General features: G+C 37.0%; 1 protein-coding gene across 6 annotated transcripts in view; it reads right to left on the reverse strand.

Annotated features, from left to right (window-relative positions):
• Positions 1 to 17,296, reverse strand: part of PCDH15 (protocadherin related 15) — a 1,703,323-nt gene that overhangs the window by 656,795 nt on the left and 1,029,232 nt on the right. For 5 of the 6 annotated variants that reach the window (XM_078434112.2, XM_078434113.2, XM_078434110.2 and 2 more), the window contains one exon: positions 6,153 to 6,218. In XM_078434112.2, the coding sequence (XP_078290238.2) occupies positions 6,153 to 6,218 (66 nt within the window). Of the gene's footprint in view, positions 1 to 6,152; positions 6,219 to 6,734; positions 6,745 to 17,296 lie in introns of those variants that run through there. The other variant, XM_078434114.2, reaches the window with a different exon arrangement.

Raw genomic sequence — 17,296 nt, forward strand, 5'->3', positions numbered from 1 at the left:
TTAATCCCTCACTTAAAACCCCTTTGCCTCTGAATCTTTCCATTTTTTGTACAATCACAGTGTTACATGATTTAACCATGACTTAAAACCATTTTCTGGTCCCCTTGCCTCAGTTGTGCCTATGGATCTGTCCAGTTCCTAAGGATAAGCCCAAACTGGATGTACTAAAACCTGTCTGGAAGCCATGCCACAGTTCCTGTACAACAGCTGGCACTTGAGGACAGACTGTCAATGGTTCTGGTATAACTGCTCCTCCTCCTTCCTTCCAGTACAGACTCAGTGCCACAAACAGCTAAGAGTCCGTTGAACCTAGAACATATATTTCCAGAAAGATTTTTAAAGACGTCTTTAGAGCCATGTTATTTACAACAAAAAATGAAAGGGACATACAGAGATTTCCTATATACACCATATCCTCTCACACACATAGCCTACTCCATTATCAAAATCACTCATCAGAATGGTACTTTTTTAGAAATTAAGGATAAGCTTACAGTGACACATCATAATGATCCAAAGTCTATAGTTTACCTTAGGGTTCACTCTTGGTTTTATACATTCTATGGGTTTGAACAAACGTATGATGACATAAATCCATCATTAGAATATCATATAGAGTATTTTCCACCAAAAAAATATCCTCTGTGTAATGCTTATTTATCTCTCTCCCACTCACCCTCAGACTCTACTGAACTTTGTATTTTCTCTGTAATTTTGCCTTTTCAAGAATGTCTCCATACTTTTGTATTTCCAGTTGGAATAATACATATGTAGACTTTTCAGATTGGCTTCTTTCACTTAGGTATGTGTATTTAGGATTTCTCCATGTCTACAAATAAACTTTAAAACATAGACTGTAACAAGAGACAAGGAAGAACACTAAATAATCATAAAGAAAACAATCCAACAAGAAGGGATAACAATTATAAACATTTATGCTCCCAATAAGAGAGCAATGGGTAGATCATCCAAACAGAAACTCAACAAAGAAACAGTATCTTTTTTCTATCTATCTATCTTCCTTCCTTCCTTCCTTCCTTCCTTCCTTCCTTCCTTCCTTTTTTGAAACAGTCTCTGTGAATGACATATTGGATTAGACGGATCTAACAAATATATTCAGAACACTCCATCCTACACATTCTTTTCAAGTGCACATGGAAAATTATCCAGAATATACCACATGTTAGGCCACAAAACAAGGCTCAACAAATTCAAAAAGATCAAAGTCATATTATGCATCTTTTCTGACTAAAACAATATGAAACTAGAAATCAACTATAGAAAAAATTTGGAAAGAACACAAATACATAGAGGTTAAATAACATGCTATTCAACAATGAATGGGTCAACCGAGAAATCAAGGAGAAAATTAAAAAAAAATACAGGGAGACAGAGGAAATGAAAACATAATGGTCTGAAATATTTGGGATGCAGCAAAAGCTACTCAAGAGGAAAATTTAGAGCAATATGTGTCCACCTCAAGAAGCAAAATCAATTTCAAATAACAGCCTAACCTTACACATAAAGGAACTAAAAAAACAAGGATGAATGAAACTCAAACCAGTAGAAGGAAGGAAATAGTAAGGATTAAAGCAAAAATAAACAAAATCGAAACTAAACAAACTATCAAACAAAACAACAATAGAACAGATCAATCAAACCGGGACCTGGTTCTTTGAAAATAACAAAATTAATAAACCTTTAGCCAGACTCATTAAGAGAGAGAGAGAGAGAGAGAGAGAGAGCTCAAATAAACAAAATCAGAAATGAAAAAGGAGACATAACTGACATCATAGAAATACAAAGGACTTTGAGAATATTATGAAAAAAAATATATACCAACAATTGGATAACCTAATAGCTCAGCTAACATAATACTCAGTGGTGAAAACTGAAAGCTTTCCCTCTAAGATCAGGAACAAAACAAGGATGCCCACTCTCACCACTTTTTTTCAACATAGTACTAGAAGTCCTAGCCATAACAATCAGGCAAGAAAAAGGAATAAAAGGCATTAAAATTGGTAAGGAAGGAAAAAAAAAAAACCTTTCACTATTTGTATATGACATGATAATATTTATAGAAAACACTAAAGACTCCACCAAAAATCGAGAACTGATAAGTGAATTCAGTAAAGTTGTGGGATGCCAAATCAACATACAAAAGTCCATTACATTTCTATACCCTAATAATGAAGTAGTAGAAAGAGGAAGTAAGAAAACAATCCCATTTACAATTGCATCAAAGGAGATGAAAGACCTATACTCTGAAACTGTAAAACACTGATGAAAGAAACTGAGGACAACACAAACAAATGGAAATATGTTCCATGTTCATAGAATGGGAAAAAAATGTTAAAATGTCTATACTGCCCAAACAAACAAACAAAATAAGCCAAAAAAACAGACTCTTAACTACAGAGAACAAACCAATAGTTACTGGAGGGGAGGTGGGTGGGGAAATGGGTGAAAGAGGTGATGGGTATTAAGAACACACTTATTTTGATAAGTACTGGGTAATGTATAGCACAGCTAAATTGGTACATTATCCACCTGAAACTAATATAATTGGTTAATTATACTGGAATTAAAAAAAAAAAAGCAAGAATAGGTTTTTCCATGCTTTTCTTGGCTCGTCAGCTCTTTATTTTTATCCCTACATTTGTCTGAATGTAGCACAGTTTATCCACTCACTTACTGAAGGACATCTTGTTTGCTTCCAAGTTTTAGAAATTATACATTAAAAAAAAATTTAAAAAGGGGCGCCTGGGTGGCTCAGTCGGTTAAGCATCCGACTTCGGCTCAGGTCACGATCTCTCAGTCCGTGAGTTCGAGCCCCGCGTCGGGCTCTGTGCTGACGGCTCAGAGCCTGGAGCCTGTTTCAGAGTCTGTGTCTCCCTCTCTCTCTGACCCTCCCCCGTTCATGCTCTGTCTCTCTCTGTCTCAAAAATAAATAAACGTTAAAAAAAAAAAAAGAAATTAGAGATAAAGTTGCTATAAACATCCATGTGTAGGCTTTTGTGGGGACAAAAGTTTTCCAGAAAGAATTTGTAGATATTCTTATTTTATTAAATAAGAGAATATGTCCTAAGTCTGTTTCTCCATATGCATTCTCCCTTCTAAATGTAACTGCACATTAAACATGCCATACCCACCACCTCAAGGCTTTTCTCATGGTTGTCAGGGGCCAGCACATGTCCATTTATGTGTTGACGTTGTGTCCTTAAAGCATAACCTCTGTTTTTCTATAGTTATCCTGGTTCAGGTCGAGAGTTATATGAAGCATCTGTTATCAATATTCTGTTGAGAACAATGATCAAAGAGGGGAAGAATCTGACAGAGCCCAGGGTTACAAAGAAGCTTATGGATCTTTACCTATTACAGTTTTTATCTTTCAAACATACACGTTTGTGAAAATGGAATTATAACGTGTATTCACAACGAGGAAATAGTCCCATCCCACGCAGTATAAAAGTTGTGAAAGATGCAGGTGCATGTGACAAATAACGGACATTCTATATATGGACCTCAACGACTTACATAAGAACATTAAGTATAGACTTAAAAAGAAAAGTAAGCTACTAAAAGCTATACTTCAGTGGGAAGAGGTCTTTAGCAATAGATATTATTTACCTGTAGTCATTAATAAAGTAAACCACAGGCAAGCTGACACACGATAGACTTACCAGTTTGACTTAAGAAAGGATTTGTTCTTTAAAATGAGTGTTTATGAAACCGGTAAAATCAAATATCCCCAGGTTTTATTACAACCAATTAAAAACTGGTGGGGAAGAGAAATTAAGAGAGGTTAAGAGCAGGGTCAGAATTAACTGTCTTACTGGAAGTTCCTTAGATAGACTGAAGAAAAATATGGGACACGCTTTCATACGCTGCTTCCTTCAGACATTCAAGACAAGATGACAGCATACCGCATTATAATCTCTGGCAGAGGTTCACTTGATCATATTTTTAGAAGTTTAATGTAAAACAAAAATGCAAACATTTAGTCTCCAGACAAGTATTTATATTGCTTGTGATGACACTCAAGTAACTTTGGCAGCATTCTGAGTAGTTGGCAGTTTCTACAAAATATGCCAATTAAAGAACACAACGTTACTACGCTGAATCATGTCACATTCTTCTAGAACACAAATATTGAACGTCTACCACATGCAGTACACAGCACTCTGTGGCAAGGGCTTCCCAGAGTTCCTGATCCTTTGAAAGTCGGATCTAGTCCACACAGGGGTGTGGTAAAATAGCACCATCATTACTGTCTATAATCACCTGTTTGGCAAATAATCTCTGTAAAGGATCACGTGTTAAAACGAAATTATTTAGTAAAATTAAGTGTTTTAGTTCAACTCAGCTTGTAAGTTCAAGTTAATTGTGAACCACAGGGAAACGAAAATAGAGAGTGGTCTCCTATCAGGTTTTTTCTTTTTGGTCTCTGGTTTAAAAGGCCAACTGTTTTCCTTGGAGAATATTTAGAAAATACGGATTTGATTTTGAAATATTACAGATTTGTATTTGGAAAATAGTTAATGATACATAAACCATAATTTTCTACACGGGCAAAAGAAAATTTTCCTGATATAGTGTTTTCACGTATTTTTTATCTTCTATAAACACATCTAAGATTTACTTCCAGTTTATTCAAATATATCATAATAACTCATTAACTTCATATGCTTTCATGCTCAATATATACTGGACATTTAAAAATAATGAAAACATCCAAATTTTTGTGGTATTTTTAAGTGTTGCTAAAATTTAGTATAGGTAATTAAGTTTGTTTAAATGGAGACCAGCAATGCTGGTGACATTTTTGGATGATTCCAAAGGATATGGAAGAAGAAGAAAAAAAAATATGCCAACTCTTCAAAGGGATAAGGGAATGTTTTATTTTAATGTTTATTTATTTATTTTGAGACAGAGAGAGAGAGAGAGAGAGAGGTGGAGAGAGAGAGAGAGAGAGAGAATCCCAAGAAGGCTCTGTGGTGTCAGTGCACAGCCCAATGCAGGGTTCATCCTATGAGCCAGGAGATCATGACCTGAACAGAAATCAAGTCAGATGCTCAATCAACTGAGCCACCCAGGCACCTCTAAAGGAATGCTTCTAATACAGCACAATGAAGGTATTGCATATGTTACAGAATTTTCAGAATATATGTAGGGTTAAATTCCAGGAAAAATGTCATTCTGTAATAAGCCAATTGACATAACTCCTTTATATGTGTGTGTGAATATATGAATATTTATTTATTTATTTATTTATTGATCTGGAAAACAGACTGCTTCCAATAGACACAAAGTACAAAGCGAACAAGCCCCATGGAAGGTCCATCACAGAATTAGTAGTCAAACTGAGCCTCCTAGCACATTCTCTCACTTACACTAGTTTGAAATAGAAACCAAGACTTGAGAGATACCGTTTTACTGCAACCTAACAGAAAAGAATCTGTAAACACACTGAAGTTTAAAAGGCTAAGAGAGCGTTGCAGAACAAAGCACCAGCTGTATTTATTTTTGGTTTTGATAAGGAAAAGTACTTTTTGAAGAACTTAGTATGGATTCCCTATTACTTAATGATGGCAGACCAACTGAGAGAACACTCAAGCTTCTTCCTCTGCTCTCAGAACCTTCGTCAGGTTCTCTCTTCCCAAGGATTTTCAGTTCTCCCGATAACCATTCCTATATCACCATGTCTAGTGGGCTATAAGGGTAATCCTTACCAGATTCCCACCAGCGTAAGCTGCCAGGGGAAGGCTTACCTTTCGGTAGACTTCTTTTGGAGGGATGCAATGTGTCTTATTTAGGTGACTAGATGTTTGTGTGGGTGACAGTCAACTCTACCTAGTGACAAAGAAAGACCCCAGCCATATCTGGATTCACTCTTGGGACTGACTGGGTGCAGTGACTCCTTTACAGTCAAGACTATGCAACCTTTCCAGTCACGGAAGTGTCTCTTGATCCAGGTAAAGCATTTTGCGTGTGTGGCCCAATTTAAACTCATACAGAGAAGAAATTAGGGGAGCACTATTTGTAGATTTGGGTTAACTTCATTTAGTACTTCCACATGTAACAAATCTAGGGTTGAAAGGGGAAGAAATCCCTCTTGGACAGGTCATTTGTAAAACATGAAGCTCACTCACCGTTCCGGCTTTCTTCATCAATGGCAACTATGGTGGCTGGCGGTCCTCCCCTAGCTAGTTTGCAATCTAAGGAGAGAAAACAACCATACGTAAGAAGTAACAATTGCACGAGCATTAACCTTGAGATCAAATTCACTGGGATATATATTGATATTTAAAAAGAAAAATCCCACAATCAAATTGATATGCATCATTACTTTTAATATTTTATATTAAATTTTTTTTCAGAACAACCACAGAGACCCCTTACAACATCATAACACGTTCACTTTGTGCACCACCAAACTACTCAAATCTTATGGAGAAAACACCAGCAGAGACCACTGGAGAGCAGAAGTCCTTCAGGACAGAGATAATGGGATGGTAATTTAACCCAAAGAAATAACATAAAGGAATGATTAACAAGGATAAATTGTAATTAAAGCTTCACAACAGAAACAAACATAATTGGACTTTAATTGTGATAAAGGGTCTAATTAAAGGGAGTGAATAGAATTTTAATAATGTTCTAAAGAGAATAAAACAAAGACAGATAAGCAATGTTCATGAGGTTGTTTGGCATTTTTATTTTTGTCATCTTACCCTCATATTGCCAGTCTGGAGTCAAAAGTATAGAGTCATCAATGGAAGCAGAGCAGAAAAATGGAAGAAAGAAAGGAAGAAAGAATAGATGTACATATTTAGTGTGGATTGAAAGATATAAATAGCACTACATAATAACAGATACATCACATAATAACTTCCAGAAAAGATATACATAAAATCCTGGTATCAGATTTTTTAATCCTAATATAACATTAACACATTAACTTGATAATATGTCATTAGCATATTGAAAAATTACTATTATGGATAGAGTTGAAAAAACATAAAGTACATTTATAGGTTTCCTATGAAAAGGTACATACAAATTAATTATGAACAGTCTAGTATCCCTATGTTGAATGAATGTTAAGATTAGTGCCTGTCAATCAGTAGAGATGACTAATTTGTTATTTCAAATGCTACTAATATCTTTTCAAGAATCTAAGGATAAGGAACATAAAAATAGTGTCATGAGCTACAATATGAATGACCATTAAAATAGGAAAGCTTTGCCAGCAAGATGTCAAATGTCCACTTCTGGGGTGTAAACCACACTCTTAGGAGGTACTCAGTAGGCCTGATGAGGCTGTGTTATGCAGTTAAATATCTATGGCACACTCCTGTGACTGCAGCATAAATCACATTTGCTTAATGTCATCCAAGCATGTGTGTCATTGGGTAGATTTCAAGGCTTTTCATTCATTCATTCACTCAAATTCTATGTATTATGTGCATATACATGAACAATAGAAACTTTGGCAAGCACTACTCTATATTGTAAGGTACGTGCTCTCTCACGTGAATCTCAATATCTCGGAGATTTCCAGTATTTTTCTTTCCATCCTTGTCAATATTGAAGGGGTTTGAAGTCACACCATTGTTAGGTCTAAAATATCTCATGTCCACTACACTTCTCCACCCCAACATAAGACAAGTGCTCACTGTTTGTCACCCCTACTCTTGCAATGGTTACCTCACCACTTCCCAGAAGCTTTGTTCTCACTCTGTGTTCATCCATTCTTCCCATCAGAATTACTTTCATGCACCCAAATCAAAGGTAACATAATAGCACATCTCTGCACAAAACCTTACATGTTTCCTTTGGAGTAAAGAAAAAAAAATTCTTATGATACCATTGAAAGATTCTCAAACAGAAATGCTTTAGGATAATGTTTCAAAAGATGTCAAGTCTCAACATGGTTCACTTAGAATTAAGCCCTGTGCCCATCAGCCATATCAGACCCCTTTACTCTTGCTGGGACCTATTCTGTATTTTGAGGGAAGTTCTGCTACCTGAATTCATTTCTGCCTCTCTTCTGTCCAGAATATTTCCGCTTCTTTCTTTCTTTCTTTCTTTCTTTCTTTCTTTCTTTCTTTCTTTCTTTCTTTCTTTCTTTCTCTTTCTCTCTCTCTCTCTCTCTCTCTCTCCCTCCCTCCCTTCCTCTCTTTCTCTTTTTTTCCTTTCTTTCTTTTTCTCTTTCTTGATGGCACAAGATTTCTCCTGTTTTATGAGAACTTGCCCACACCCCCAGTCAGAATTTATCTCCCACCTCATGTTCTCATAATATTTTGTTCATCTGGTATTGTATTCTTGTATGTATTCAAACATTATTCATTTGGTTAGTCAAATCTGTAGATGAATTACTGTGAACATGGGAATATAAAATTAACAGCTCCTTTCTTCTAGGGTGTCAGGTGAAAAAGGTTAGAGACCAGCTAGAACAAAGACGCATAACCTACTACACAGGTGTAGTACAATGTGGTATTTGTGGAGTCAATTCCTTAATAAGTTCATGGACAACGTAAGTGGATAGGAGATACACAAGAAGGAGGAGGTGATCTGTGGAGAAGAGAATAAAGGAAACCTGACCAATTCTTACCAGGCACAGTTCTTGGATTACCAAACATCTCTTCTGTTTGTCTTTTACAGAGTAGTTACTTTTCAAGACTATTCCTTCGTCAGGCGGCTACCATTATATGTATGGATACACTTTCTCTACTCAGCTAAGCCAAATGCGACTCCCCATTCCCAACCCTACCTAAATGCCTTACCCTCTCTACCCTCAGTCCATTCTCTAGTCACAACCACCCAAATTTGTGTTTTCTCTGCCATCTGCTCAAATGCCCTTTGTCCTCTTCTTCCCCTGGTTGACCTCTATTTCTCTTTAGAAAACCTGGCAAGGCATCACCTCACTAGAAGATCTTCCTCATTGCTGGTTAGATTAAATGCCTCTTCTCTATATTCCTTCAGAATATAGATAATTACTGGATAAATTACCCCACTGAAAAAAATCAGTGTGTCTTTCTCACAAGAACTCCTTCAGACCAAAGTTGCATCACATTCATCTTAGAAACCATCGTATTTATAATATTCAAACCTTAGTACTCTTAGTACTCTCTCTTAAGACTTGGTCCTAAAAGAACGTGTGTTGATTTTTTCTGAACTACACTCTGGCCAGCTACAACCTCCCATTGAACATGAGAGCTGCCGAGAAATCTGTGTTCTCACTATGTCCCCAGCAGCACAAACAGCCCAGGCATAGAGGCCCAGCTGTGGTTCCTCCCTGTCAGTCCCCATTAGGAGACTTTCCCTAAGCTTTCTTTTCCAGCAGGCTCCACCCCTCCCCCAGTAAGATGTTCTCATGTCTAAAAAGTGCTTTATTTGAGATCAAACCAAAAGTAATTTAACATTTTTAGACCGCAATATTAATGAAGAGAGACTAGTAGGTTTCTAAAAAGAATACATTAATAGCATTGTTAACAACAGCTAAAATATTTGTTTTGGAATCATGCATTCATGAAAGCATAACTGATTAGTTTTGAAATGCACAAAAATATTTTCAATATTGAAGTATATTCAGAATTGTCTTGAAAAGAAAGTGATCTGGGTGGAATGCCCAGTAATGTACTTTCTACTCAAAATATCAAAATGGAGATCAAAATGAAGACTAGAAAGCATTTTGGGGGCTGAATGATAGTGTTCTCTATGGTCCATGGATAATTTGTCCACCACATGAAAGGCAGGTTAGCTGATGACGTTCTACTTTGGAAATGGACTTCCTTAATCTATTTAATTTCATCCTTGACTGTCCTGGTTAAGTCACAAATTCATTGTTTTTCATGCCTCAAATTTCTAACCTCTTAGGCCCCTACCTGATTCCCATATCCAATTTATTGTAAAGTGCAGGATATGAATACAAATGCCTGAATGCTCAGTGTGATTTATTCCTGCAAATTTGTCATCAAGCTAAAAATAAGCCATATATTTTTAAATAATCTCATGCAACAAGTTGGATTTAAAATGCAAAGAGAAGGATAAGGCTAGAATGTATTATACTAAGTGAAACAAGTCAGTCAGAGACAAATACCATATGATTTCAGTCATATGAGGAATTTAAACAAAACAGATGAACATGTAGGGTTGGGGAAGAAGAGAGGGAAACAGACCACAAGAGACTCTTAAGGATGGAGAACAAATGGAAGGTTGACAGACGGAGGGGGTGGGGGATGGGCTAAATGGGTGATGGGCATTAAGGAGGGCACTTGTTAGGATGAGCACTGGGGGTTGTGTGTAAGTGATGAAACACTGAATTCTACTCCTGAAACCAGTATTGCACTATGTTAACTAAACAGAATTCAAATTAAAAAAAAATATATAATAGGGGTGCCTGAGTGGCTCAGTTAGTTAAGTGTCTAACTCTTGATTTGGGCTCAGGTCATGATCTTACAGTTCATGGGATCGAGCCCCACATCAGACTCTGTGCTGACAGTGCACAGCCTACTTGGAATTCTCTTTCTCTCCCTCTGCCCCTCTCCCGTGTTTGCACGTGCTCTCTCTCTCAAAAATAATAAATATTTTTTAAAAACTAAAACTAACTAAATAAATAGATAAATCCCAAAAGGAAGTATTAGAAAAATATGCAATGACTTGGTTTCAAAGGCACTACACGTGTGATATGCTATTCTTATTGCGGCCTGGAGCTCAGAGCGTGCATCTGATGGGCCACAGAAAGGCAATAATCCAAACTTGTCTACACATGCTCATTCCTCACAGGGAGTGAGAACAGCCAGGAAAACCCCATTCCCACTGCAGCCTATGCTCAAAATGTTATTTTAAGGTCAAACATTGTGTTTTCAATAAAATTTCAAGCCTATTGACTTGGCTTTTTGCATATATTAATATTGTAATTGCCTTGGCCATGTCGATACCTTGCATATTGTGTTTCCTATAGACCTCTCTTCTGAGTCTGGGCCCTGCTGCCCAACCAACACCTACACTTGCAATTTCACAGGTGCCTTAAATGTACTGCTCCCCTGAGCCCACACCTGGCATTTCCCGCCCGCGTTATTTCAGCGAATAGCACAACTGTGCACCAAGCTGCATAAACCAGAAAGCAGAGGGTCACCTGTGAGCCTTCCCATTTCCCTCAGGCGCCTAGACTGAACCCATCAATGAGCCTTGAATTTAATTCCTACAGAAAAACTTTTCATATCTACCTGCTGCTTTCAGTCTCCAGTGTCACCACACTGATCCGATCTCTTACTCATCAAATACATTTTCCTAACTACTTTCCCTATGGACACTCTTGCCCCACTCTTTAATTTTCTCTGTATCCACAGTGATCTTTTTATAAGTAGCAACTGACTTACCTTTTCATGATCTGTCATTGCTTTCAGGTTAAAACTTTTTATGACCTACTACCTTCTGCATGATTTTAGAATGAAAACCAAAATACATGGCTTCCAAGGTCCTATGTGATATGCCCCCCCTCCTTTCTTTCCTGTCTTGTCTGTTTCCGAGTTCTCACTTGCTCTCAGCATTCCAGACAAATGTTTTTCTTTTCCTTAATCATTCTATGTTCCACCATGAGCTACCTCAAGACCCTTACATATTACAGTATTTCTTATTTCTCATCTTTACTCTCAGCCCATCATTTACTTGTATATCTTTTAGATTCTGGTATATTCTTTAGTTTCTCAAAGAAACCATGCCTGACCCTGAGCTTCTCTGATGTATATACTCCCATCGCTCTGCCTTCGAGAACCAGTTTATGAATATATGATGACTCACTTACAGATCTTACTTCTGTTCCTCAGGGTTGTGTCCCAAGGACAAATTTTCTAGAACATAATTGATTCTCAGCAGTTATTTACTGAATGCAGAAATTTATGGCTTCAATCAAATTTATAAAAATTAAAAAAAATAAAACTCTATAACTGAATCTTTTTTATTTTTCTTAAATGTTTATTTATTTTTGAGAGAGAGCACGAAAGGGGGAGAGGCAGGAAGAGGGGGACAGAGGATCCCAAGCAGGCTCCTTGCTTACAGCAGTGAGCCCGATGTGGGGCTTGAACTCACAAACTGTGAGATCATGACCTGAGCCGGAGTCGGAAGCTTAATCGACTGAGCCACCCAGGTGCCCCGTCCCCCTTCTTTATTTAATATTTGAAATATTCTCATAAACAAGTAATGCGGAAGAAATGAACAACAAACTAATGGTCTAAAGACAGGATCATTAAGGCTACCTCACCAGAAGTGTGAGGGGAGAGGATGTGCTACTCAAAATATGCCACTTGGGCATCCAGAGGTGAAGGCAATAGAGACCCAGTGGATTCAGGAAAAGCTTTTTTTAACCTTCCTTTTTATAGTGTAAAGAAATTAGAAAGGGGGCCTATGCCAGCAAGAGAGTTATTACCAGAGATACCTTTTTCATTGGAGAGACTTATCTGCATGTCAAGGCAAACATTTGTTTACCAAAAATTTCCTCTTCACATCTTCTTATGAATTGCCTTCTTACCCTTTGAAGCCCCGACCCCTGTCCATTTCCTTAGGCCAGGATGGTGTGTATATAAGCCTCAACTGCCTGGCTGCCTTTTAGTCTCATATCTTTGTGAGTAATTTTGTTTTTCTCCTGTTAATTTGTATATTTTATTACAAGGTGTCTCAGTCAAGGACTTAGGGAGGAAGAGGAAAATGAATTTCCCCCCCCTACACTTGAATAATCTACCATTGAGTAAAGAAGGTAAGAGAGGAATTACACAGCACTTTGAGATTCTGTGGGGGTAGTAACAGAAGACCATGGAGGGTTGAGAATACCAGAGAAAGGGGCGTAAAGAGAAGGGAGGAGAAGACTTTCACTTTCCTCCAACTGACTGTAATTTCTGTTAGAATTTTACATGGCAAAAAATCATGGAGCAAGATCACAACAATATCCTAAGAGCAAGATGTGTTCCAAGGTCTTTCATGACGTGGTCAAAATGCACTTGAAGAAATAAAACTCAAAGACTTCAGATACCAAATCTTTTACGACATCAAAAGTCACAAATACTTTTGTGTCACCTTAGAATCTTTATGCAGGTATTTCTTTACCAGCTGTCTATGATTATCAGGGAATTATTCTATCCCCCAGCAGAGCATTTGACATGTTACAATCTTCATTTAACATATTGGTGGAACTATGGACTAACCTTCTTCATGAAAAATAGATAAAAGAAATAGCCCATCAAATTCTTTATACTAGTCATTTGAAATCTTTTGGGGGAGTGATTTCAGATAATAATAGAATTTATTCTTAGTATAATAAGGACATATCAGAAAACCTCCATTCAAATCCTAACTTTTGCCTTTAATAGTAATAGAATGTTCAACAGAGTATTAACCTCTTGTACCTTAGTTTATACAAATAGGAATAATAGTAAGTACAACTACCTCATAGATTTACTATGAATAAAATAATATATGGTAATTTCTAAGAATGCTCCCTTATAAAATGTACAGGCAGAATAGATACAACTTTCATTTTTACAGTATCATTATTTTGGAAGCAATATATTTATAAAGTTATTCCTATTTTTTTTCCTATGATCAAAAGACAATAGAGAATCTCTTGGCTTCCCCTACATATTCAGTGAGGGCTGATCTTATCTTTGCATGTGATCATAAAGTACATTCTCATTAAGGATAAAAGTAGTCACATGAAATGTCTCTCGTGGTTGTAGGGACAAAAATATGCTACAATTCTTATTCTACATATCAATGTAGACACACTGTCCTGTATTAAATTTACTAGACACAACTAGGATCTTTGAACCCCAGCCTAAGAAAGTAAAGGGATGCTCACAGTTACCCATGGGTCCCACTGTGGTCCTCAGATGCAATGGTGGCCAAATGATCAAGCAGAAAGGTCAAGAACAAGTTTCAGATTTCCTGAAATCCCTATTCTTCTCAACATCCCTCTGCTATCAGTTTGTCTGGACTCTCTCATTTAGAAGCTTGCATTTGTGTGTGTGTGTGTGTGCGCGCGCGCGCGCACACACACACACACACACACACACACACACACACTTTATCAGTTGCTTAGTTCCTAGCAATCTGGCCTCTCATTCAAAGGGGTGCTGTGCTCTGCTTAAATTTCATTGTACACAAATATTTTAGCTTCAATTCGCTTGTCACAAGTAGCAGCACAGGGACTACCCTCATCTTTTCTGTTGATCTTTGAAACATTAATTTCCAGGAAAATACACATAGGAGTGGCGTCAGAAGACAGAAACTTCTTGCTTTGCATTTTGATTCTCTCATCCAAAAGAAAAGGAGTTAGACGTTGAGTTATAAGATCAGTGGAACCACACTTTAAGGTGTATTATCTAAAACTATAGTCAACAAAGACATGGACTTGGCCATGACTGACGAAAAGCAAAATGAATGGATTAAACTCCAGGGCATAGTGAGTAAGTACATCATTTCCAGCTCAAGAATAGGATATGTTCTTATGATTACTCTGCCAGCATTACCACTTAGGGATTCAAATTTGACCGTGGGGGAAGCAACACATATTTTATGATGCCTTAGTGTCATTATTAATTGGATGATATAATTTGGTTAAGACGTTCCAACAACATGGTCTGGTAATGCCTACTGATGTCATTAAGGAGTATCGCTCTCCATCACTGCTTCCATTAGGACAATTTACTAGAGAGACCAGGGCTCTCTCAGCCACTGTTTTCTTCCGAAACTATTCACTTCATTCTAATTGGTCTATCAACAACAGTAGCCTTGTGCATGGATGACACTTGGTGAGAGAGGCAAACACATTCTTAAAAAGAAATTAAATGGTCTAAATAATTGAAATAAAGATAAGTCAGGGCCTGTACAACAAAGGCAGGGCAGAAAATAAATTGTCAGGGGAAGTCTGATCAGAAGATCAAGTGAATATTTTAAAGTTATTTTTGTTCACTTGAAATATGACTATACTTGATTATTTTATAATTTCATGTAAATGTATTGCCAAACATGTTAGTCTTTGCACCCAAATGTGACTTCCTTACATCTAGTTTATACTACATGAGTTAGAAGCTATTTGGGTTTTTCTTCCATTGATGGTGACAGTTTTTCCTTATTTGTGCAACCTTCCAGCAGGCAACCATGACTACATTTGGGGACTTTGGGATGTATAGAATCATTCTTGGCCCAAGGTGTAATGTATAACACTGACATGAGAAGCGGCAGCCAGTATTATGGTTATGGACATGGCCTTGGGAGACAGTTAGGGTTCAACACTGGCCACGTTTTACCACTTGCTAGCTTTTGGCACCTTTAAACATTACTTCAATTCTCTATAGGCCAGTTGTATTATTGGTAAACAGAAGCTGTGTTAGAGAAGAGTTCCTGGCACACAGAGGTGTTTTAGAATTTCCTGCAAGTAAATTCTGTTCTATCCAAATGAGAAAACAACATACAAAATGTGTATATCTCCACATTTTTAAAGCGATGATTTTTGCATATTTTAACTTATGTAAGTAGCCCTTTCTTACCTTTTTGAACATTCACAAGAAAGCTGTATTGTATTAGCAGATCAAAATAGACTTATGATATGTATTTTTGAGGTGCATTTAACATGCTGGTACAGTAACAGTACATTTAATTATATGTCCACAGATTGCTAAGGAAATATAGTGATGCTAAATCATGCAAAGTTTCTCCATTTAAAAATTGTCTGAGGAATGCTTACAACTAAAATAAAAAGTCTTTTCTAATAATGTCATATACAATAAATCATGTATCCCTTCTAAGAGTTCTTTGCAGGATTTTGCTGTTATTCCAGAATCTTCCTAAAAGGCATTTTCTGATGGGTAGCCTGTGTTGCCATATTATCCACTTTGGCCTTAGGTTTTACAATTGAAATACAAAGGAGAAAAGAAGTCGTAAGTCTTTGTGTCAATGAGGAACACAAAATTATTCAAAAATACTTTACAAAAAGCGGTTAAAGATTTTAGATCTATGTTGTTTCTGAAAGCTAATTTGTTTTATTTACTAATTATTCATGAGGTAGCTCAGAGGAAATTCTCATTCATGATTCTTACTAAGATACTCAACAAGGTCAAAGGATTAAAGCTGCATGTCAACATCACTGTCTAAAACTGCATTTTCAGAGAGATTGTTCATAAGTCTTTGTTTACAGCCTGCTTTGCCTATTTAAGTCCTATTCCTGCCACAAGGTAATTATGAACACCTAAACTCTCAGTAAAAAGGCAAACTGTGGATTAAATCATGGAGACAAAATATTAATCATTTAATTACTTACACCCTGAAACACTATATCCTAGGAAATTCACATCTGTTTTCTTTTTTTTTTCCCCAGCTTTCATGAGACATTTTGACATACAACATGTGTAACTTTAAGGTGTACAATGTGATTTGATAAACATACAGACTGTGCAATGATTGCCAGACTAAGGTCAGTTAACACCTCCATACCGCTACATCGCTTCCTTTTGTGTGTGTGATAATAACATTAAGCTTTACACTCTTAACAGCTTTCAGCATATAATCCTGTATTGTTAACTGCACTCACCATGTTGTCCATCAGAGCCTCAGAAATTAGTCACCTTTGGGCTGAAAGATGGCATCCTTTGACCAATGTCTCATTTTCCAAACACTCCAGCTCCCACCAACTACATTCTACTCTGTTCCTAGGAGTTCTGTTTGTTTGTTTTTGAGGGAGAGTGAGAGACAGTAAACAGTAGGGCAGGTGCACTGAGTGGGGGAGGGGCAGAAGGAGAGACACAGAATCTTAATCAGGCTCCACACTCAGCACGGAGCCCAATGCAAGGCTTTATTTCACGACAGTGAGGTCAAGACCTGAGCTGAAATCAAGAGACAGACACTTAACTGACTCTTGATTGGTGTCATATTTAAAAAATCATTGCCAAGACCCAGGTCAAGAACTTTTCCTTATGTTTTCTTCTAAACAGTTTTACAGTTTCAGGTCTTACATTAAAGTCTTTCATTCATCTTAAGCTAATTTCTATGGGTTGTATAATGCAGGGATCCAGTTGTATTCTTTCACAGGTGATTATTGTTTTCCAAACACCACTTATTGAAAAAACTATTCTTTTCCCATTAGTATTCTTGGCTCTGTTGTCAAATATAAATTATGTTGGTCTATTTCTGGGCTCTCAAACTGAACCGTTGGACCGTATGTCTGTTTTTTTATGCCACTACCATATGGTTGTTATTATTGTAGCTTTGTAACAAAGATTGAAATCAGGTTAGATAGTGG

This window comes from Panthera onca, chromosome D2 (genome assembly GCF_046562875.1).
Source record: "Panthera onca isolate mPanOnc1 chromosome D2, mPanOnc1 haplotype 2, whole genome shotgun sequence".
NCBI classification, from domain to species: domain Eukaryota; kingdom Metazoa; phylum Chordata; class Mammalia; order Carnivora; family Felidae; genus Panthera; species Panthera onca.